This window comes from Exophiala xenobiotica (assembly GCF_000835505.1).
Source record: "Exophiala xenobiotica strain CBS 118157 unplaced genomic scaffold supercont1.6, whole genome shotgun sequence".
Classification (NCBI taxonomy): domain Eukaryota; kingdom Fungi; phylum Ascomycota; class Eurotiomycetes; order Chaetothyriales; family Herpotrichiellaceae; genus Exophiala; species Exophiala xenobiotica.
The window spans coordinates 2,710,183-2,731,985 of record NW_013562489.1 but is presented as its reverse complement, the minus strand read 5'-3'; the positions used below and the strand labels follow the sequence as shown (position 1 = coordinate 2,731,985).

The 21,803-nt window shown below is 52.8% G+C and overlaps 8 protein-coding genes across 9 annotated transcripts; 3 read left to right on the top strand and 5 right to left on the bottom strand.

Annotated features, from left to right (window-relative positions):
* Nucleotides 1-3,122: 3,122 nt before the first annotated feature.
* Nucleotides 3,123-5,451, bottom strand: PV05_10298. Of its 2 annotated transcripts, XM_013456721.1 has the most exons (3): nucleotides 5,086-5,451; nucleotides 4,681-5,030; nucleotides 3,123-4,625 (listed from the first exon to the last, which is right to left on the bottom strand). In XM_013456721.1, exons 1-3 carry the CDS (start codon nucleotides 5,341-5,343, stop codon nucleotides 3,536-3,538), a joined length of 1,698 nt encoding a protein of 565 aa, XP_013312175.1. In that variant the 5' UTR covers nucleotides 5,344-5,451; the 3' UTR covers nucleotides 3,123-3,535. The 2 variants fall into 2 exon arrangements, with proteins under 2 accessions (XP_013312175.1, XP_013312174.1); XM_013456720.1 differs by having other exon boundaries at nucleotides 4,681-5,451.
* A 169-nt stretch (nucleotides 5,452-5,620) lies between these two features.
* PV05_10297 (uncharacterized protein) lies at nucleotides 5,621-7,173 on the bottom strand (the record flags this gene model as incomplete). The annotated part of the gene is made up of 5 exons (XM_013456719.1): nucleotides 5,621-5,981; nucleotides 6,039-6,234; nucleotides 6,287-6,576; nucleotides 6,631-6,871; nucleotides 6,925-7,173. 5 exons carry the CDS (start codon nucleotides 7,171-7,173, stop codon nucleotides 5,842-5,844), a joined length of 1,116 nt encoding a protein of 371 aa, XP_013312173.1. The 3' UTR covers nucleotides 5,621-5,841.
* A 1,390-nt stretch (nucleotides 7,174-8,563) lies between these two features.
* On the top strand, nucleotides 8,564-8,926 carry PV05_10296 (uncharacterized protein; the record flags this gene model as incomplete). The annotated part of the gene is made up of 2 exons (XM_013456718.1): nucleotides 8,564-8,640; nucleotides 8,686-8,926. The coding sequence occupies 2 exons, from the start codon at nucleotides 8,564-8,566 to the stop codon at nucleotides 8,924-8,926; spliced, it is 318 nt and encodes a 105-aa protein (XP_013312172.1).
* A 43-nt stretch (nucleotides 8,927-8,969) lies between these two features.
* On the bottom strand, nucleotides 8,970-10,591 carry PV05_10295 (uncharacterized protein). Its single transcript, XM_013456717.1, has 6 exons — nucleotides 10,220-10,591; nucleotides 10,093-10,167; nucleotides 9,974-10,032; nucleotides 9,700-9,910; nucleotides 9,566-9,637; nucleotides 8,970-9,504 (listed from the first exon to the last, which is right to left on the bottom strand). The coding sequence occupies exons 1-6, from the start codon at nucleotides 10,583-10,585 to the stop codon at nucleotides 9,109-9,111; spliced, it is 1,179 nt and encodes a 392-aa protein (XP_013312171.1). The 5' UTR covers nucleotides 10,586-10,591; the 3' UTR covers nucleotides 8,970-9,108.
* A 682-nt stretch (nucleotides 10,592-11,273) lies between these two features.
* PV05_10294 (uncharacterized protein) lies at nucleotides 11,274-13,098 on the top strand (the record flags this gene model as incomplete). The annotated part of the gene is made up of 4 exons (XM_013456716.1): nucleotides 11,274-11,552; nucleotides 11,611-11,852; nucleotides 11,911-12,542; nucleotides 12,647-13,098. The coding sequence occupies 4 exons, from the start codon at nucleotides 11,274-11,276 to the stop codon at nucleotides 13,096-13,098; spliced, it is 1,605 nt and encodes a 534-aa protein (XP_013312170.1).
* A 283-nt stretch (nucleotides 13,099-13,381) lies between these two features.
* PV05_10293 (uncharacterized protein) lies at nucleotides 13,382-15,290 on the bottom strand (the record flags this gene model as incomplete). Its single annotated transcript, XM_013456715.1, has 3 exons — nucleotides 13,382-13,901; nucleotides 14,021-14,283; nucleotides 14,358-15,290. The coding sequence occupies 3 exons, from the start codon at nucleotides 15,288-15,290 to the stop codon at nucleotides 13,382-13,384; spliced, it is 1,716 nt and encodes a 571-aa protein (XP_013312169.1).
* A 1,226-nt stretch (nucleotides 15,291-16,516) lies between these two features.
* Nucleotides 16,517-18,388, top strand: PV05_10292 (uncharacterized protein; the record flags this gene model as incomplete). The annotated part of the gene is made up of 6 exons (XM_013456714.1): nucleotides 16,517-16,624; nucleotides 16,675-16,924; nucleotides 16,986-17,592; nucleotides 17,658-17,791; nucleotides 17,869-18,141; nucleotides 18,222-18,388. The coding sequence occupies 6 exons, from the start codon at nucleotides 16,517-16,519 to the stop codon at nucleotides 18,386-18,388; spliced, it is 1,539 nt and encodes a 512-aa protein (XP_013312168.1).
* A 56-nt stretch (nucleotides 18,389-18,444) lies between these two features.
* Nucleotides 18,445-21,388, bottom strand: PV05_10291 (uncharacterized protein; the record flags this gene model as incomplete). Its single annotated transcript, XM_013456713.1, has 3 exons — nucleotides 18,445-19,713; nucleotides 20,307-20,974; nucleotides 21,031-21,388. The coding sequence occupies 3 exons, from the start codon at nucleotides 21,386-21,388 to the stop codon at nucleotides 18,445-18,447; spliced, it is 2,295 nt and encodes a 764-aa protein (XP_013312167.1).
* Nucleotides 21,389-21,803: the final 415 nt, after the last annotated feature.

Below are 21,803 nucleotides of genomic sequence, written 5' to 3'. Positions count from 1 at the left end.
GACGAACAACATGTCCACCTTTGACCCGAGACATCCCTTTCGTCGTCGTCGTCGTCCCTGAGACCCGGACAAGTATTATTGGCGAGTGCATTGTTCATAAGCTGGCTTTATTCCAGCCGTTTCTTCGGGATACTATCTCCGCGTACAATCATGGTTTCCGTCTGCCCACTGCCTTACCCTTCCGACGGCTCCTCCGGCTTTGTCGAGGGTGTCCTCGTGTTTTGAAGGCGGCAATTGGTGTACTGTATAGGAGCAGGTAACATCTTACCGGCCACCCTGCTCAATGATCTGATTATCGATCCTTCTCGTTGAGTGAGTCAACCCTCACAAACATCCGCGCGACCCGGCAAGTCCCTCTGTGACACTTACCCCGCAAAAAATTGGCGGTTTGACCATCCAGGAGTTCATCGGCTGGTGTCGCCACCAGTGAGTTTCAGATGTCGATGTGGGAAGCTCGTGGAAGCTCAAGAATTTGCTCAACCATAAGGCCTACCTGCACAAGTCATCTCTGACCACCCCTATGATACGCGTAACCCCGTACCTCGTAATGTTGGACAGGCACCCACAGACTTCGATTCCCCAGCTGGAGCTTGCCGGATCATGTGACCTAAGCTGAGGTGTCTTTTCGAGGCTTTGACACGAAGCCACTGGGCACCAGGACATCAAAGCACGAGCAAAGGAGACACTTGTTTTGATGATCTTCTATCCACTTCCAAGGAGTTCTGACGATCTCGTATCCTGAATTGGCACTCCAGCTAAGCCTGTCAGAACCCGGTTGTTTATCAGATCAGCGACTCTTATCCCGAACCGAAGTCCAAGTTTTGTTGGTAGACCACGATTAACAAACATGCGAGAGACAAGTCAAGAAGACCACGTGAATGATAAGCCAGGGATTGGCCCATGACGGCCCATGGCTCGAAGGCATCATCTCGGATAAATTCGCAATCACCCTAAAGCCTTCAAGGGCTTTGACACTTGGCGGTTTCGAGAATCCAACGTGAGACAAGTTGTTGATGTTTCGGGAGAATCCTGCTGTCAAAAGACGCTGACGGACGCTCTGTTCAACAGGTCTCGTATCTCATCAATTGACTACTGTATACTCCGTACTGTGGTAGTGTGGGTAGATAACCGGTGCTGCAATTTACCCTCAGCTTCATGCTACTATCAACAACATGGTCTGTCGACATACTACTATTCGACACTCTAGTCTCTTGCCTGAATGTCGGTGAAAAGAAGGGCAATTTCCATCTGGCCTCCAGGTGGCCTCTTTCAGTGGCCAAAATGGCATTGTAGGAGTGTGCTTTGGAGGCGAGCCTAATGCAGCCTACGGGCCATTGTATACCTAGGTATGCAGAACCTGCATAAGCGCAACAACAAATTTTTCCTCATTGATCCTCTTCATCCACGCTGATTCGGGACTGTTAGTTGTGAAGGTTCTTGGAGGCTGGGAAGAACTTTCACTGAAAGTGAGACAAGCACTCATCTCGCAGCCAAATGTCCCTGACCGCATATGATCGCCAGCAGTCGAGGCAAGCCACGACCATTCAGGTCGGCAAGTATGTTGGACTTCTTTTTGCGAATCATATTGCCGCCGATACTATTGTCCAGGTTGCACTAAGACTGCCACGACAGAAGAGAACCCCATAGTGGTCACTGGTGAGCATCAAGCATCTTTCTTCATCCACTACTCTGTACATTCTGGATCCTCTGCACATGGGCTTGAAGCAGTGGCGCCGCGGCCCGACGCTGGCTTGACCGCTGGAGACTCTCCACCACGGGTGTCGATCTCAGGTGCTGTTCTTTTGGCTACGAGCCGCCTCCGAAAAAATTTCGACTCCGCTGTATACAGCGCTTGCTCGAGTGTTGGACAGTCGTTGACAACTTGCCATCCAAAGCACGCGCTCATTCAACATGCACGGCTACCACTTGCAGTTTCCTACTGCCGAAGCGCAAACCTGCTTTACCGCCAGTCGGTTGGCACTCGATCTTACGCTATCATCAGTAAGAGACCTTTTTCCCTTGCACCTCCCGACTCGCTGGTGGTCGTCGCGATGCAAGCAGCATCCTGTGTAAGTATACCGAATCTCACTCTCACTCCCGTTCCTGGGCGGATCTCAAGGACGTCGCTACGAGTAGCTGCCTGCATTGCATGCCACCCACCCACCTCTTCCGAACCCGTAACCAAAGCCCTTGGACCCCAGACACTTCGAGTAAATTTCTTTCTTCCATGAACCGTAGGACTACTTCCCTTGTGGTTCGAGGTAGCATCCATCGTTCAACACTTCCCGCGCTGTCTACTGTGGCATGGTGCCAATGTCAATGTCAATCTCTACAAGTGTTTTGTTGAAGTTTTCTCTAGCCGATCCGCAAAACTTGCCGTGCCGTGCAGAACTCCGTACCTTGCTTGTGGTTGCAACACTGAGCTTGGTATACACCTCCAGACTTTTTACCTTGATCAAGTACTTGTCCTGATGGCTCTACGGTATCCGTACTGTAGTTCTAAGTCACCTTAAGCCACGCCTAGCCCTGCAATTTCTGGCCTACTGCCTGTCCACAACACCAAGCGACGCCATACAAGCACCCTTGCCACCCTCCATCATCTCCCCAACCCCGGGTGGCGGTGTATATACCGCCCTTTTCCCCCTCGCTTCCTGATTCTGGATTGTGATATTCTTCCCGTATCTCGTCCTGTCTTTCTTTCCCCCTCTCTCGCGTCGCAAAGCCCAGGCCGTGCATGAACGCTGCATTGTGATATGGCGAACAGTACGGAGCGAAAAGTTTTACCGACCAGAAAAAAGAATCCAAAAATGTTTCCCAGAAGATTTTCCCAACGTCTTTTTGTTGACAGCGGTGAAGGGGAGCGACTCGACTCGTTTGGCATGTGAATACTACCAGTAGTAATATTTCCCATTCAGCTCCTCTTTTTCCGCATGATGAGTTTCTTTTCTTCTTGCCGCTATGCGTCGGACAATGCGAGCAACGCTGTTCGATGCCCTCTGCCTCAAATCGATCGCACTTCGCACAGCCAGGTCTTGTTTCTTTTTGTACTGCCCTCCTCATCACCGGGGTGGACCTTGATACGTGAGCTAGGGAATAGTGATTGGGTGCTTCCCAATGAAAGGTTGAGCTGAGTTGTCCATATTCTATACTCTAACATTATATTTGTGGTACAATACTACTACTATCGTACACCCAGACAGTCTCGGGGACAGACGAAGACCCAGCAAGTTCATCACGGCAGCCCCCACATTGACGGGGAAGATTGTCCGTCGTGACGAATGGCAGATATCCGCCCCGATGTGCCTCAATAGCTTCGGCGTCCTGGAAAAGCGTCTTTCCAATGACTCCAGATGCACCAATTCCTGTTGGAAAGAAGGCTCGAGAAGCCTTGTCGGCCTCCAGCGCGATCCTCGCGTTAGCAACAGCATCATATGACCTGCCTTTGGGGTCGGCTGTGCTGGTTCTAGAACTCGCCAATACTCAGGCGAAAGACGTCCTCGTGACAAAACAAACGGTAAGGACAATGGCCAAGCTGTCAAAGTGCACCACCCAGTGCTTCGACCAACCACAGGGCAAGTCTGACCTTCAGACCGACTCTTCGATCGATTCGCGCCAAAGTATCTTGCGTCGCAACTGTCGCATCTGCCTCGAGGTTTTCCGTCTCTTTCCTCAATCTGGCCTTTAGGCGGTCATCGCCCGTGACGACCATCGCGCCGATCTCCAAATCGAGACTGTAACTTCGTTTGGTGTAATTGCTGCTGCCCACGATGGTGACGCTGGGCCCTGCTTCATCGACAAGAGTCGAGTCTGGACCAGGTTGAGGAGGAAGCGTCACCCAGAGGCCTTTAGCATGGTACGTCATGCCGCCTGGTTCGCCGACGGTGCCTTTCCGCCACTCTTTCAGTTGGATCTGGTGCTCCTTGCCTGCATTCGCGACGGTGCGGAGAAAGCGGCGTGAGAGCAGAGTATATGCTGCTGGTAGCATACCGCTTACGCCCGGGCTGCCGTAGAAGCCGTTGGCCCAGGGTGATGCAGTGATCACCGTGCACGCCTGTTCAAATGCTTTGGCGCCGGGGACCAAGACGCCTGGTTCTGGTGCTGCCGCAATCAGGAGTTTGCATATATCTGGGTCTATGTTAAAGTATCCTGCTGTGAAGGTCCATCGGGACTTGTGCAGGCGTTCGTCTTCGGCGAGGTTAGTCAATAATCGCGTTATCGCGGGTTTCTCGGTCGAGGTGTATGTTGCGAATTCATAGTCGAGAAAGGCGATGTTTTTGGGCTGGCCGAGCAAGACATCAAACTGTGCCAAGGGATAGACGAATGTCTTCTCCTTCGTAAATGGGACAGGGAACATTTTCTGTCTCGCCTTCTTGTGGATGAGTGGCTCGAGGGTGTGTTTTGCATATGCCTTGTATCTCTTCGTGTGCCAGAGCGGATCTGGAAAGCCACGTTCATGAGGGCTGACCAGCTCAAACCCGCCGGGACGTTCGTCCGTGGGGACAAGGGTATAAGACAGATCGCAGACTGCTTCATGGACTGCACCGTAGAAGTCTGTAAGCTCTTTGGATTTGAAGATGTGGTATCTGTCCAATCGATTCGTGAAGTAGTCGTTGGACAAATTCGCCCTGGAATTCTCAGTCGGTTTTGCTGCTCTCTCTCGGGCAATGGAAGAGACCTTACCCTGATAACATGATCTCGTCGTCGAATCCATAGAGCTTCATATGCTGCAGACCCCACCCCTCATTGATACGCTTCGGCATATGCTTCTTCTTCCACCCATTCAGATTCGGAGTGTGGAACATTGAAATCCTAACTCTGTCGCCGAACTGAGAGATCAACGGAGCAAGCAGAGTCCCGCATGATGGATCAGGGTCTTCCCTGGTGCCTCGAAGCGCGTCTGTCAGGATGGAGAGCTCAAGGTTGGGATTGGCCTCGAGAGCTTCCCTTAGGGTATCAATCAGTTCATGCTCCGTCTTTCCAATGTATAATGTGGACAGGTATATCCTCGTTTTCGCCCCTCGAATTTTAGCCTGCGAAAAGCCTTAGCGGGATATTCGTCTCTTGTCATTCTCCGATACTCAATACCTTCAGCGTCTCGTAGAAAGCGGTAGGAGAGTCGAGGATCTTGATGTTGTCCGGGTCTATCTCGAAGCGCGGGGCAACGTGGTCAAGCTGTGAGGCAACCCCTGCCAGGGGATGGGCTGTGTGAGGTGTGCCATTGCCAATGAGGGTGGCGGACGACGAGAATCGTTTGGGGACTGCGCGGGCTGCTGAAGTTGATGCGATCCTCGTAGCTCGGGTGCAGTTTCGTAGAATTCGTACGCCGGCCCCTCTTGAGAACATTTCCAACCCAGGATCAAGATCACCAACACTTCGCTATTCCGCAGGCTTCTTTCGACATCGCCGCAGACACACTGTCAGATCGAGACAGGCTCCGTCCATGGGTTGAAGTGTCGCAAAACAACGGCCAGAGATTTGTCCAAAATAATTCCCTGGACATTGATGTCATTGCTTGGCGAGGCTGCGATCAACCATGAACGCAACTACAGGTACTGGAGATACGTCCGATACCTTTCCTAAGAGGGAAGCACAAGATTATAAGACTAGTCCCGGATGATGAGAAGGTGACCGAGTAGTTAGAATTAGGTCAGAAGGGGTATATCGCCTGTGGAAGGACTACCGGTGCCGATTCTTTCCCAGCTAGCTAGATACCTAGCAAAAGAAAAGCATCATGCACACCCGTGTTGGGACACTTCAAGCAGGCCAGCGAAACCCCCAAGCCTCTGAAAAAGCCGACCGAAAGCAACGCAAGAAATCCCGTTGATTCTCTGATAGACACGATCAAGCCATGACAACTCGCCTGGCGAGCGCCTGTGGATCTGAACTCTCCCCCAGATCGGTAGCGGCATTCCACCATTCCGTCATTTCGGTGCTGAAAAGCAAGATGAGGTTGCAATCAGAGACATCTTCACCTCCTTGGACTGGTGAACTCCTGTGTCAGATGTGTGCTTCGCCTTTGCAACGGGAGAGTAACTTACTAATGCCTATGATGGTCGATCTTCCGTCTTTCTCAGTGCAAACCATTGAACCGGATCGCCCGTACCATGCACTCAGTTCAACGCACTCCTGGTGGTCTTTGGCACAACTCGGGTGTTCGATATTTGTGCCGAAGCTGACAGTCCTCATGTCTGGTATAAGGAAGCCCGACCCAGGTGGGTTGGCATCGTCGAATTTCTGTCGGGACATAGTCAGATAGGAAGTTTAGAGATGGTATATCATAACTTACGTAATCTTGAACAATCTTCGTCTTCTCGTCGCCGTGACGCCTTAAGAACGCCTCGAAACGTTGTCGAAATTCGACCATATTGACAGCACTGTTATACCCAGTTGACCAGCATTGCACCCGTGGAGCGCCAATTAGGTTGCGACGTTCCTCCGGAGTGACCAAGTTCACATCGTCTTTCTGGACAACATAGTTCTTACTGTCCTTCGCCGGCCAATGTGGGATACGAAAAACGGCGCTGTCCCACTCTTTGTGGATTGCCCAAAGGCGGAGAGTAAAGCGGTTTCTCTGACCTGGGCATAGTCAGTTGTGTGTATATGGCGTAGACATTGCGGACGAGAAGTTACCTTTTCCTCCGACCCAGATCGCCTGAATCGCTTCGCAAACTCTATTTGCCCCGTTCAGGAAGGATTGGACATTGTTTTCAGCGAGCTTCCAGTTCGAAAAGTGAGCGCAAGTAACGACCAGGTCACGAGATAGGCGAAAACCGGATAACTCGATGGTTTCTGCATCAGAGCTCGGCAGATGGGCATTTCCGACCCTGACGCGGACGGCTGCGAGGCCAACTTGGACGAGAGATTGTAGTTTCTATAGGTGCGTTAGTTCAGAGGGTGATGCCAGAAGCTCCGCGAAGAGACTACCTCGGGTCCTCCAACCTCCTTTGCCGTGGCCTGCCATTCATCGCTCTCTGATGTTCCCGGATCGCCGTCATCTTCAAGCACGTGAAATTCAGAGAGTTGCCCGGGCCGTGCTTGATCGAGCGTTAGTCCACAGAATGATGTAAAGCGCGCTGAAGGTCGATCGTCATCCAACGTCTCCGGAGCTGGCACCGAAGAGCAGTCCGTCTCGTTGTGATGGTGGCGAAGCCCTGCGACAAAGTAGTACTGCATTCCACAACTGTCTCAGTGTTTCGGTCGATTGGGGTCGACACTTGATTGCTGGTTTGTCTTGTCCATGTCTCGTAAGTCTTGGTCCGACATGATTGCTTTGCCTTGTCTATGGGCAAGTTTCAATCTTGACTGGAAATTGCGGCAGTTTTGTGTGTAGACCGAATCGATTTAATAACTAAGGTAAAGTGAGTCGGCGCTCGGAAAGGGTGACATTACCACAAGGTTAATATAACTTAGGCCTGAGACAACCCCTCCGGGAAGAATGTTGGATACCAGACGCATAGATCGGAATTTCGAGTGAAACCTGGCAATCCTTTGAGCACATTCCAGCCCCAGATGCTTTCCGTCACCATTGGCAGTGAAGGGTGAAAGCAGTCGCACAGGCGGTCACTAGACTGCCTACATCTGCGCCTTTTGCGCACTGTGTACTTTAGTTCTCTGCCTTACGACTTAGGCTCTCAATCAAACCCTAACATTTGGCATGGCCGTGGCCGGACTGTCGACAAAGCAATCCGGAGTCTTGACCTTTCAGCTTCACTCACGAAAGCCGAATGGGCCAATCTTTTGAAGGCCTGTTAAGGCGCAGAGCAATGTCCAGTCTTGACCAGAATATGCAGCCGGCTGCCGCAACGTAGTAAAGAAGCCCAGACCGATGGTTCAAGATTGGAAAGCTCAGATCGGAGACTTCGTTGTACCCACGTTTGACATAGTTGTATGCCTACTGTTGAGCTGTTGATCGTATTCCATTGTGGTCAGCCTGCGCCGAAATATCTGGCCTGGCTCACAGTAAGAGATCCGGGTTGGACGAAAGCGATGCTGGTCGTCTGGAGGCTGGGTCAGGGATTGCCGTAGATACCTTACGTACTGCATGTTAGTGGACCGCGAGAATTGCGGGGTGTGCATGCGGCCGAGCCTAGACTTACGCCTCTTGCCTCAACACAGTACAACTGCAGAACCACGCATCGATATGGTTCGGCCCCTTGGACCAAGCCGCGTCCCAGCTGAACTCTGCATCAGCTTCAATATCGAGAAGTGAGGTTATCAGCCAGCCCGACTCTCGTCCTCGGCCGTAGGTATGGTCCAGAAGTGTTCTCTCTGCATCCCATTTGTTCCACGAGGCTGCCGTGTGCAGGGGTCCGCATGTTAAGCGAGCACACGATACTAGTATTCAGCTGGCACAGGGCATTCAAAGAGGGTCTCAAACTGAAGCCACTACGAACGTCCATCTCGACAATCTACAGCCTAGTTGATGGGGTATAAGTACGACCCTCTGTCCCCATTCCATTCCTTACGTTCTGTTTCATCAACAGTATATCAACGTCGCTGAACAAGCCAGACTTCAAGTTATATAGGTTCATTGGCCTTCCACGCATAACTTCCAGCGAACACCATGTCTTCACAATCACTGACGGTGACATTGACCCGGACCGAGAAGTCCCCCGTCACATCTACGCCCGAGAAGATAACGTGTGTCTTCAACTACATCTGGGACGCCGACCGCCAGGTTGGCAGAGCATACCTATCCACGATCAATGGGTACCCTTTCGGCGCGGCACTTGACGACGGTTCTGGAGCCAAGGTCTTCTCCGGAGCTCCCACTTGGGCGAGCAACCAATTGATGGGAGGCATCAGTTTTGAAGTCGCAAAATTCACCTTGAAGGTCGGGGCCAAGGAGAAGGACACGCAGGCCGCGATCTGGGTGAAGCAGGACAACAAGGACAAACTGCTTTATAAGACTTCCAATTTTGCTTGAAGACACAAGTGAAGGGAGTGGTCGCTTGGTCTGGATTGGTTTTGCCAAAGCTGAGGAATCATTCCGCAAGCATCAGTGTTGAATTGTACTATCTGACCCAACCGTGCTGGCCAGTCCGCCTGGCTAGCGACCTGATGTAGCTAACTTAGTTAGTCGTCTCTCATTGAAATGGATGCTGGCTTTCAATCATTGGTCTCCCCGGAAGCAGTGTTGAAATGAAGCTTCACCGTTTCAGCCTTGGTTGCATCGCCACGAAGCCTTTCAATCCGTTGAGTCAGCGTCTCCCCTGAAGGGTCGAAGAATGGCTTCTCTCCGAAGATCGCTGTCCGCTTGCCCTCCCGAAGAGAGGTGTCGTAGCCTCCTGGTAAGGCTCTGTGAGCTACGACTCGGTTGTCCCAGAATGCGACGCTGCCCGGCTCCCATTTCCACCTGACAGTAAGATCGTCTGCTGCATGGAGGTGCTCTCTCAAAAAGCTGAGTGCGTGAATGCTCTCTTGACCCTTCAGCTCTGCTATGTGGATGAGGAACATTGGATTGTAGAAGAGAGACTTCAACTTGGTCACGGGATGTGTGCGGACCTGATTGAATGTCATATCAGTAAAAACGACTGCCTCGGATATGCTGAAGATGTACGCCTACCAAAGGATGTTCACGTCGCTGTGGAGGGCGGAACGGATTGTAACCACCATTGATCGAATTCACAAATGTATGCTGGGATGTCGTGTCAGCCACCACCTACCATGCCAATCTCTGCTTGCGCAATACAATCATACCTCCGAGCTGTGAACTCCATGGAGACCCTCGAACAACTTCTGGAAAGTTGGGCTCAGCTTGTCAAACAGTGCGGTCTGACTTGTGAAAATGGTGTCACCACCGAACTCCGGAGTCCGAACCATTCGTAGCATTGTGTATGCCGGCGGGTTGGCTTCATGAGAATGGTCGGAATGATATTCTCCGCTCATGTCGCCGTACGCCCGGATGTCGCTGTCAATATTGGTCAACCTGTCCTCGGAGAGCCTCATCATAGAGCTGTTTGTAGCCACTCACTTGTCTCGCCCAATGATCGTGACATGTCGTGGATCCTGCTGATTTGGATCACGGTCTTGCTAGAATTCGCGCGAATCAGAGATACCAAGAAATATGTCCGGAGTTGGTTGTCGACTTACTATCCCGTAATGCGTGATAAAATCGTGCTGTTGGTCAAGCGTGAGGCCCTGTTCCCTGAAGAATACAACACCTCTCTGTATTGCCGTCAGTGTTAGGCTATTGCCTGATAGCTTATGGGTCTCTGACCTCTGCGACCAACAAGGCCAGCTCATCTTTCTGAGCATCGCTGAGCTGACTGAGTTGAATGCCAACCAGTTCGGTACCAATGTACGGCGTCAGATGTCGAACTTGCTTCGCCGCGGCCAACAGGGTCTTCTTCTCAGGGTCCGCAAAGAAAGCACGATCTTTTGGAGGTTCAAACTCCTTGACAGGAGGGTCTGGTGCTCGGTAAGCAAGCACCTGCTCCGTGATCCCAGTATGCGTGAAGCTCATTGTGAATCGCCAGATTGATTGGATCTCCCTGCAAACGAGATCGAGATATTGAAAGAACGACGTCCAAGTAGCAAACAAGTATTCGATTTGAATCAGCGCGACCGAATTGGCATTTGTCATTCATTCATATTCTCACACCAAATTCTAGGGGAAAGCGCGTATTCGGAAGGCGCCATCTTCGTGTGCCTCCGCTATGGCCGACGGATTTCTGCGCAGGCCATGAACTGTCCTAGCACGGCAAGGATGAGCCTGCTGAATGGTGTTTCGCGAACGAGATACTTCGCAATCCTTATCATCATTGACGTGCTATCTTGATGCTGACAAAGATCGTTTCTGATTCGATGGCCCCGAACGACATGGGGTGGTGATTCGTTCTTAGCAGGGTAACGCTGCATAGCCTGATTGATCATTTGTCCGAGCCGTTCGTTGTAAACCTCGACACTCAATTTCATGTGCAGCTACTGGTATCGTTCCATCCCATGTCCAATAGGGCTCCATCATACGCCTATCGGTCGAGGAGCGTGTGATGCATGCCGCGCTTGGAGGTTACAGCATGGCGCAGAGGTACGCGATCCTTCATCTCTGCCGTCAACCGAGATCCAATCCTTATCTCTGTCGCCATTCTGGACGGTAAGGCGTGCGTAACGAACCGTGGACAAAACGCTATGTATCGCTGTTGTCGAAGCTCTTATCATGCCTCACACAAAAGTTACGATATAAGGCGACCTAGGAGGACAGCCTGGGCCGAGTCACCAGAGATTTCACACGTACACGGTTCAAACTATACACTCAAGCCGCTCTCGTTGCGATGTCCGCCATACCTGTACCACCCCCGCTTCCTTTGCACGATGAGGACCTTGCTGCGGCCGAGTCCAAAGCTGTCAATGCTAGGGAACATGACCTCACCTCGTCTGAGAGAGATGAAGATAGCATCGATCTAAAGAAAGAAATCTATGACACCAGTGCCATTGACCCCGTTCTGGCGAAGAAGATGGCATTGACCAATAATGCCATCGATGAGATTGGTATGACGCCCTGGCAATGGAAGCTCTTTTGTCTCAATGGATTTGGGTACGCGGTGGACTCTGTAAGACTCGAGCACATCTTCAAGTTGTCAATATCACTAATCCCAAGCCTACCTCAAGTTACTCATAGTCTGCCAGTCGATTGCGCAACCAGCCGTGGCCCAAGAATTTGGAAATCCGAGCAAGCACATTGCTGGCGTTGCCCTGGCTTCCCAGATTGGACTCCTGGTGGGCGCCGCTGTTTGGGGCTTCAGTGCTGATATTATTGGCCGTCGGACAGCATTCAACAGCAGTCTATTCATTTGTGCAGCATTCGTCCTGATTGCCGGGGCGATGCCGAACTACATATCTTTCTGTGCTATGTACGTACCGTACCTTCTCTACGCCCCGGGTTTTTTCATCATAGCTGACTTTCGTCAGGGTTGCCATTTACTCGGCCGGTGCGGGCGGAAACTACATCCTCGATGCGACCAATCTGATCGAATTCCTGCCTGCCAGCCACTACTGGCTCGTCACTTTCATGGCCGTATGGTGGGCAGTCGGGTACATGATCACCGGGTTCCTCGCCTGGGCATTCATGAGCAACTACTCCTGCGCCCCTGACGCCACCGTTGCAGAGTGTACATGGTCTGCTAACTGGGGTTGGCGCTATCTCCACTTCACCTGCGGCGCTCTTGTCCTCGTCGCTGCCACGCTTCGTGTCCTGGTAATTCGCATGCCCCAAACCCCCAAATGGCTGATATCGCAGAACCGCGACGCCGAAGTCATCGCCAACCTTGCCACCGTCGCGCAGAAATATAATCGATCTTTCTCCCTAACGGTGGAAAGGCTGGACAGAATCGGCCGTGTCCTTCACACCGAGAAGAGCGTTGTCTCCGCCTTGCGTTTACGACAGCATTTCTCACAGCTCTTCGGCACCAAAAGGCTTGCCTATTCGACGGTCATGATCATCGCTAATTGGACCGTCATTGGCACGGTCAGCCCGCTCTTCTCAGTCTTCCTCCCCTACTACTTGAAATCCCGAGGAGCAGATGTCGGGTCCAACAGCAATTGTAGGTCTTAACACCGCTACTAATATTCCTAGTCCTTTCGATTGTACAGAAGAACTTGAAGTACTAGTATGCTAACTTGGATATTTCTTGCTTTCTTGCTACAGACACGGTCTGGCGCAATTATGCACTCAACCAGTTCGCCGGCATCTTCGGTCCACTCATTGCCGCTGCTCTTGTCGAGGCGCGCTACTTCGGACGGCGCGGCACGTTGGCTGTTGGCGCAGCCATCACGACGGCGTTGCAGTTTGGATATACTCAGATTAAGACGCCGGCGCAGAATGTGGGTGTTTCCTGTGCCATCTCAGCGGCCAGCAACATCTACTACGGCACTATATATGCATATACGCCCGAGATCCTACCTGCAGCCCATAGAGCTACGGGTTATGCGATTTGCGTGGTCTTGAACAGGGTGGGTGGTATCGTCGGTGTCTTGGTTGGAAGTTACGCAAATGTCGAGACCACCGCGCCTCTGTTCGTCTGTGGTGCGCTGTTCGGTCTGTTGATTGTGCTGAGTCTGCTGCTCCCTTTTGAGACCCGTGGTAGGAGGACCGTGTGAGCGTCGCAAGCAGGCCGGCCGAGCCGTCTGGACATCGGAGTGTGATGTACGTTCGTGCCATGCAACGCTTGTAGTTACTCGTCAGCAGAAGGGAGAGATCACTCGCGCCAAACACTAGTTGGTATTCAAGTGGAACCATGCCATCACAAACGACGCAGCACCTCGCATTGCTTTGATATTGTCTTCCTAAAGTCACCGGGATGGACGACGTTGTCAAAATTCAGCCTCAAATCTATATTGCCTTTGTTCGATTCGTCATTAGGACAAGCCATAACCAGAACGTCTAGGCCATCTTCTCCATTACATGAGCATCTTTGGTCGGCACCATCGAATCCTGCATCCCAGCACTAATGTGAACACCCTCGTCATCCACATGGAGCCCCTCAACGATGATCTGCTTCGCCGTTTCCACTTGAGATTCAAAGCCGTAGCTGCCGTCATCGCCGGGGATCTTCCAGATCGAACAGATGACATAGTACAACAGACACCCCATGAGGAAGCTCAACACCCATCCCAAGGCATACATGTGAGTGGCCGCCACACCGATGTCGTGGCCGAAACTAGCCGCGAAGCCCGGCAGAGGGAGGAGGAAGCCGATGACGAACGCGGCGAAGGCCCGGACGTTGAAGCCGTGGAAGAAATAGTACCGGCCGTGCGGAGATAGGGTGAAGAGCTCGGGTAGATTGAGATTGCCGCGGCGGATGAAAAAGTAGTCGACCAGCATGATCCCCACGACGGGGCCTTGGAAAATGGAGTAGCCTCCGAGGAAGTTGAGGAACCCGTTGGCCGTTGCGACGATACGCCTGGTGTGAAATTTCTCAGTCAGCCAGATATAGTACGATATGACATGACATGTATAGTCTAGTGGTGGGGAGGGGTGCGAGGGTGCGAAAAATCTCTCAATGGGCCGGGGCAGGCATACCATGGAACGATTGAAAATGCAATGATCAGGCACAGAAGCTGGCCGCGGATGATGTTGATGTACTTGGGCAGCAAGCAGGTGACGTCGGCCGCGAAGGGGATGAAGTTGCATGCGATCGAGGTGCCCAGTGTAGCGAAGGCAAAGCTCGCGGAGGCGAAGAAGACTCCGGCACGTGCCTTGGAGGAATAAGATTCGTCGAGAATGCCGTTGAGCAGGTCATAGGGGTTCCAATATGCCTGGCCGTACATGTTCAAGACCGCGGACTGGGTTGCATGTCAGTGGTCAGCCAGTGCGCCTGGGCAACTCAGATCCAGAAGAGGGAGAAATTGAAGCTTACAGTGGAAATGACGCCGAAGGCGGCGCAAAGGGTCTGACCGATCGGTAGACTGATGAGTTGGCCCCAGAGTTGAGCGTTCTTGGTCTTGGAGTACCGGGCGAGATCGGGGACGGTGACCAGGAGCGCCGAATTGGCGCCCATGACCGAGTTGAATTGCGAGATGATGCCCCATGCCAACACCGAGGTCGATGGCTTGGTGGACGAGCTCGAATTCTCGAGGCTGCCCGAGGACACACCGCCGTTCTGGGTCGTGGCCCAGATGACGATTCCGAGAGCGGCAAGAGGCATGATGAACGACTTGACGCTGAAGAGATGCTGGATCCGGGAGGTGTGGATGAAGAGAAACGGGAGGGTGAACAGGAAAGCAAGGAAGAAGCCGACCATGACTTGTGTGGTGATATGCTGGCTCGCCGGAATGCCGTTGTGAATCTTCTCCCAGCCCGGGAAGATGCATCGTAGGCAAACGGAGATGAACTGGCCTTCAAAGTAAAGCTGGACGCCGCCCCAGATGATGCCCAGAATGGAGCGCAGGACGACGACAAAGTATTCACCGTATATTCCAAAGCTCGAGCGCGATATGACGGGGTAGCCGATGTGGTATCTCGCTGCCGCTCTGCCGTTCAGCACGATGACGACGGCCGAAAGGAGGTTGGCGAAGAACACCACAAGCAACGCATCGCGGATGGTGGCCCCTAGGGTAATGAAGGCGGCACCGACAGACCATGTCGACACGTTCCAGGACTCGCTCCACCAGTATGCGAAGTAGTTCCAGATGGTCCAGGTCTGTCTGCTCGGAGGCGATGGCGCAAGGTCTTCGTTGATGAGGATGGACGTCGAGCTCTTGAGTCTCAAGGCCTCATGGAATGCTGAAGGGGAAGTAAAGGCATGCCTGAACCGCTGCGACCGAGGAGGAGTTTGTTCTGAGGTGGTCATAGTAGCTGGTGTTCAAAGATTGTCAGGCGCAGGAATGGAGCGGCCGAGGGCGACGACAGGCGAGGGCTGGACGGTATATGTGCACATTTCTTCTTGATCTCGACCAAGCGAGACGAGTCTTCGGAACTTTAAGGTATCGTGTCTCTCAAAGTCGCCTTCCCCGCGGTCTTGGAAGCGTGATGTGTACCATGTGGGTGGCTAGAAGGAGACATGAACAGACACGATAGTGAATGCAAGCAAGCGATCTTTGCCAATTGGAGGTTCGGGTACGGATATCAGCTCACTGATACCGGCGATTGGCTTGATAGAGGCACCGGCGCGTCCGATTGTCTGTGCCATCCCTACCCAGAGTGGGCAGTGCCCACGCAACCATGCCTAGTGAGCCATCAGGTGGCTCAGAGCCCCTGGCCCTCAGTATGGCGGTACACGGGTGTCACGGGTGGTAGCACTGGCCACATAATTAGTTGCGTTAGCCAGTTGTAGTCAACTGCTCAACAGGTATAGCCGGGTTATACCTCCAAGACCATCCCATACTCGGGTATCGCGTGGGCGCCTTACGCGGGCATAACCCACGCGCGGGACGGTAGCCCCTGCGACCTGACGTTAGTAAAACAGCTGGGAAGAAGCCTTCTGATATATGCCCTTGGAACTCACCACGAACTCTAGAGGGACAACCCTCTGCCTTCCACGATTCTGCCAGTGTGTCCACCACTTGCGAGTTGAGGGGATGCTTCAATCCGAGAATGAATCAAGGAGGTCGTGGGGCGTCTCGTCTGCACAAGCCCAGAATCCCTGGATGTGATCATTGTCGAAAGGTGGAAGCCTCACCCCCGTACATGCTGAGAAAGATGTCAACATCTCTCGTAGCAGGTGGACAAAATTCGAAACTGGTCAAGATGATAGTAGGTTGTAAGCGAGTGCATCTGAGACCCTGTGGAATGCGAGATGGCCCTTGCATCGCATCTGAACAACCTGATCTCCGATCCGTTCCTGGCGCCTCCCTTGCAATCTACCACGTGCCGCATCGAGGGAACCTTATGCTTTTGAAAGACAAATCGCTTCCGAAGGCGAGGGATGATTCACTTGATATGAGGCGTGATGATTTGACTTGGCAATCCGCCTCTCGACGGCGAACATCTGGCCATCGATTTGCCCCCGAAATCTTCCACCACAAGGTCCGATCCTGGTGACCCCGGTTGCAGGAATCCTTCTGCCAAGATCCCGCAATGTTCGTTTTTGAGCTCATCACCATCAGGCTGGTGCACAAGTTGGCCTTCGCTGCCGTTGTAGGGATTTTGTCGAAGTGGTTCTATGGCCGCCGGCGGGAGCGTCAGGTAAGTTGTCCCTCCCAAACCGAGGAGAAGTCAACCTGAACAGCATGCAGGAACAAGAGGCTTTTGCGAGACTGAATGGGTGCCTTCCACCCCAAAGTGAATTCAAACACCATTGGCCGTGGGCTCTTGACCTGATCAAGAGACATGTAGAGACAGTATTGACCGATCATGCACTAGCCTTGCAAGTCGAGTTCACGGAAACACTGGGCATCACTTTTGCAGCATACATGTTTGGGTGTGTTGGCTACTTCACCTCAGACCCCCGGAATATCGAGGCAATCACGAATTCCCGCTTCCAAGGTTCGTTACGACTCTTTCTTGAGGTTCGCCAGGTTCCTCGTGGGCTAAGAGACAAATATAGATATTGGACTAGGCTGTCGTCGTCCCGCCTGTTACCCCTTCCTCGGCGAAGGCATCTTCACGCAGGATGGTCCGCCGTGGAAACATTCCCGCGAAATGCTCCGTCGCCAATTTGCGCGAGTTCAGGCAAGAGACTTGGAAACCTTCACTGAGCAGGTCGAGATCTTGGTATCAACCTTTCGCAACGCAAAGGGCGTCGTGGACCTCCAACCGGCCTTCTTCCGCTTCACGCTTGCAACATCTACTGCGTTGCTTTTCGGCGAATCAATTGAGACGCTCTCCCGAAACGAGCAGAAAGAATTTGCCGAGCATTTCGACAGAGCATCGCGAATCACGGCTGTGCGACTTCCCCTGGCCGATCTCTGCTTCCTGTACAACACTTGGGCTTACCGCAAATCATGCAAGATTGTCAAGCGCTATGCCGACTACTTCGTCAAGAGGGCTCTCCGGCATTCTGAAGACCACGGTTACGAGGAAGCAAGTGAGAAGTACGCCTTCATTCTCGACCTCTATAACGATTACAAAGATCCGACTCTAGTTCGCGACCAGCTCGTCAATGTCTTGCTTGCCGGCCGAGATACCACAGCTTGTACGATGTCATGGACAATGTAAGTATTATCCAGCAATGGCGGGTTTTTTCCATTGATGAATAAGCGTCTGATCTCGGTCACAGCTTCCACCTCGTTCGATATCCTGACAAGCTTAAGCGACTTCGTGAAGAGATTATGGCCGCAGCTGGCGCTCAAACATTGATTACAAGGGCGCACACCAGAAACATGCCATACCTGACAGCGGTTTTAAACGAAAGTGAGTTGCCACAGCTCAAGTGCTGCTTGATATATACTCGACGACCATAAGTCTGACCGACGTTGATGTCTCTGCAGTTCTTCGACTCTATCCTCAAGTTCCGATGAACACCCGCTCCGCAATCAGGACGACACTGCTCCCCAAGGGCGGCGGTCCAGACGGCGAAGCTCCGGTCCTTGTCCCTCGAAAAGCCGGTATCACATTCAGTCCATATCACATGCATCGCCGTAAAGAACTTTTCGGTGCAGACGCCAACGAATTCCGTCCGGAGCGGTGGTTGGACGGCAGTCTCTCGAACATCGGTTACGCTTACATGCCCTTCCTCCACGGCTATCGGACCTGTTTAGGCAGTACGTCTTACCCCCGGCGCGTTGCAGAGCCTCGTGGCGGCCAATGAATTACTTGCTGACATAGTTTGAACCTTTCGCAGAAGATTTCGCTCTATCCGAGGCAAGCTACGGCATCGTCCGGCTACTTCAAGCGTATCCGAGTCTCCGGCTTCCCCCTGATGCAGTCGTTGAGCCCACAGGGCAGGAGAAGCAGATGCTGACGCTGGTCGTTTCGAGTTTGGAGGGATGCAAAGTTGTTCTCGATTGAGATACCCATAGATGCAGTCATGATGAAGGTTTGGAGTGGTTGGCAGCTTTTCCGCTTTAGTGATGTGGAAACTCATTGCTCAACCATTGATGCAAGACCGCTTCCGATCTAGTCGCCCGTCTGTGAGCCCACCAGTACTCGTCCGGAGGTAGCAGGATTCTTACGGCACGATAAAAGTGATACAACAGTAGAAGAGCATGCAGATCGCACTGCTGGACCTTGGATGCGAATGGGCCATTACACATCACTGGGAAAAAGAGGATGTAACGGGCCAATTCCGGCAACGCTGACACAGTGGGCTGCTCGTTGACCTCGTCAGTCCCACCCCGTGAGACCGGTCCCTCGGCGGGAAGGAAGGACAGAATGAGACAGAGCCCGTTAACGGCGGTCTCGAACCCATCTCCGATGGTCGTCATATCGGGGCCCGCGTCGTCTGTCGTTTCGCGACGGTTGGAGTGCTGCAACGAAGCGTCGGCAATGGAGACTTTACTAGTAGTCGGATCAGTTCCCGCTCCATGCGAGACAGGAATGCTGAGCATATCCAAGTCCAGCGGGCGGCCGTGGCTGAAATATTCTCGAAATCGGTCAAGCATGTCGCTGTTCCTCTGCGCAGTAGCTTGGGCCAAGACCTCTGCAGGATTGTGGCGCTGAAGGTGCGGAAGACATAACGATGGCTGGTGCTGGTCCAGCGCGTGCGGCACGCATTTCAGGAAGACTTGCTTCATGCTCGAGCAATATGAGAAGAGGCTATCTTGTAAGGGGTCGGTTGGACTATTACTACTAGTACCACTAGAAGTACCAGTGGTAGTGGCGTTTCCATCGCCGCTGTTGCTGTGGGGCGATGATGTGAAGTCGGTACTGATCCATATCTCGTAGTGGAGCAAGAGCGAGGTGACTATGAAGGCGTCGAGATGCATTGAGGGAAAGGGTCGGGACATCTCATGGCGGAATCTTGACAATGTCCGACTCAGGTGTCCACTTGCCGCTGCCGGGTATGTGGCGTCGCCAGGCCGTAGGACGGCGAGATGCCGCGCCGCAACGCACATCATGGCGTTCACCACGTAGTCGAATCGGATGGTCAGCTGGAGTGCGTCATTCCAGAATTCAGGACCGCCCACGAGCGTCTGAATCGTGCGTGTGGAAAAGTGGTGGAATAGTTCCATGTGGAGAAGGTTCACGTTGTCTTTGGTCGAGCTTGGAACAATGCTGGGGTAGGAATTTGAAGGCATGGATGGGATCGTGCCGACTTTATTGGATCGCCTGGTTGGTTGATGGCAGACTTCGCTCCTTCGAGTACAACTTGTACATGGTGATTCTTCGTTGCACTACAGCACACATGTCAGCGTTGAGGAGCTTCAGCATACTACGACTATTCGTAGTCTGCGCGAGGACTACTAATACGGACCTTGACTCGACGCCTCCTGCAGTTGTCGCAACCGAACCTAGACTTCTGATGAGCCCGCCGTTGCCTGAGTGGATCAATCTCCAAGGCCTTGGGAACCTCGAGCAAGCCATGCTCCGAGCTTGGTTCCGATGAGAGAACAAAGATGTTGGTGAAGTTTTGGAGTGCGGGCTTAGGTGCAGATTTGGCTCGTTCTGACAACATTACGAGAGATGGCAACACTGGACAGGATTTGTGTCCAGATTTTCCAGCGGAGACTCGGCAGCAACGCTATCTCAAAGGAAGATGGCCACAAGACGTTGACGATGTGGATGGAGACCATACAGCCTCGACAGCACGAGTGAGCACGGAGTAGTAGCCCAGGCCGGAACATCTTATCTCCGTCCCTTCAGCCGGCGCTAATCCAAGTACGGCGATACGAGCTGAAATGGGTATAGCGCTCTTGATGGAGCAGGTACCACAGTAAATGCTCACCATCGCTAGTATTCTTCTCGCCAGCCCGTGCTAGGCTCCCACTTCCGTTCCAGTGATCCTCTTGAAGTCTGCCGCAATGTGCTCCCACACCTTTTCCGCCGTGCCATTATCCCAGTATTCCTGAAGCACCTTCTCAACCTTGGGCGGCGCACTCTCGCCCTTGGTGTTCACTGAGTACATTCCACTGCCGACCTGTCCGTCAGCGCCCCTCGCTTCGGCCAGGTTCTGACTCAACGACACGCCGGCGACAGCAGCACCGCCTTCACGCGGCGGATACCTGGCACTAGTAGCCATGAAGAGGTTCCGCTCACCACACTCGTCGGGCGGGACTTGTATGAAGGGTGAGAGGAGACCAGATATGAAAATGATCATCCGCAGTCCAGGACTCACGTCCGTATGAGCCTCGCGCATGATGCCACTCTTGACGACACCGGGGCATGAGTGTATGAAGCCGACTTCTGGTGCCTCCCGGGCCATCTTTTGCAGTAGCAGCGACTGTATGGCCGCGTTTTGGTCGCGCATCTTGAGCAGGGGAAACCCTTGGCTAGACATATTGTCCAAATCAATCTTGCCCCCAAAGGTCGCCGCTCCAACGCTCACGACCCTGCGCAGTGAGTTCGCACTCTGGATCAGAGGCAGAAGATTGAGGACGAATCGCGGGCGTGAGTGCATCATAAGACCGGCAGAAAGAGGCAACCCTTCAGATGTGGCTGTAGACTGTTAGTTTTGTTTGAAAAAGTCTGCGTAAGCGAGGAACCAGACGTACTCGACTTGAAAGCCATGGACGCTTGAGTCAGGAAGAGGATGTTGATCTTTGATTCCTTGCTTTTGATGTACTTGCATACTTGGTCGACCTCTTTCAGGAGGCTCACGTCCGCCTTGATGAACTCGAACTTGCTGCCGGGACTGAGCAGCCTGCAATCCGCCAGGATGCGGTCGGCAGCCTCCTGGGATCGGCCGACGATGTAGACCCGGGAGATGAGAGTACTAGTATACTTGGCGAACTTCTTGACCGTGTACTCACCTACGCCGCTGGTGCCCCCGACGAAAACAGCAACAAGACCGTTGGGAAACGTGGAAGTGATGCGTTTATTTGACGCGATGACTTCAGTGAGGGTAACCATCTTTAGCCTCATGACAGAAAGAAATACTAGTCGGGCACAAGAGCGCTGCAGGGGATGGCGTCCTTTATATTCTGGTGAAAGCCCGTCCCTGAACCAGATGAACCTCTCGCAAAGTCCCATCCAACGATATAAACTTCATTCCCTGTCAAATCGGTGCTAAGCCAGATTTAGCGATACGAGACCAAGAGAGTAAAGCTCCAGGCCTCTGCCCTCCTAATGAGAAGCGACGTACATCATCATGTGGATCTCACGGAATGACAGCCCCGGTAACAAGCAATGCCGACGCGGATCTCGATGTAAACTGAGACCGGAGCAACCTTCGTGAACAGCGACCAAGCCAACATCAGATTCTGTGAATATGAGAGTCTGGCTCGCCAATGAAGGGGTCTCTTGGGAACTCGGAGCCGGTTAATGC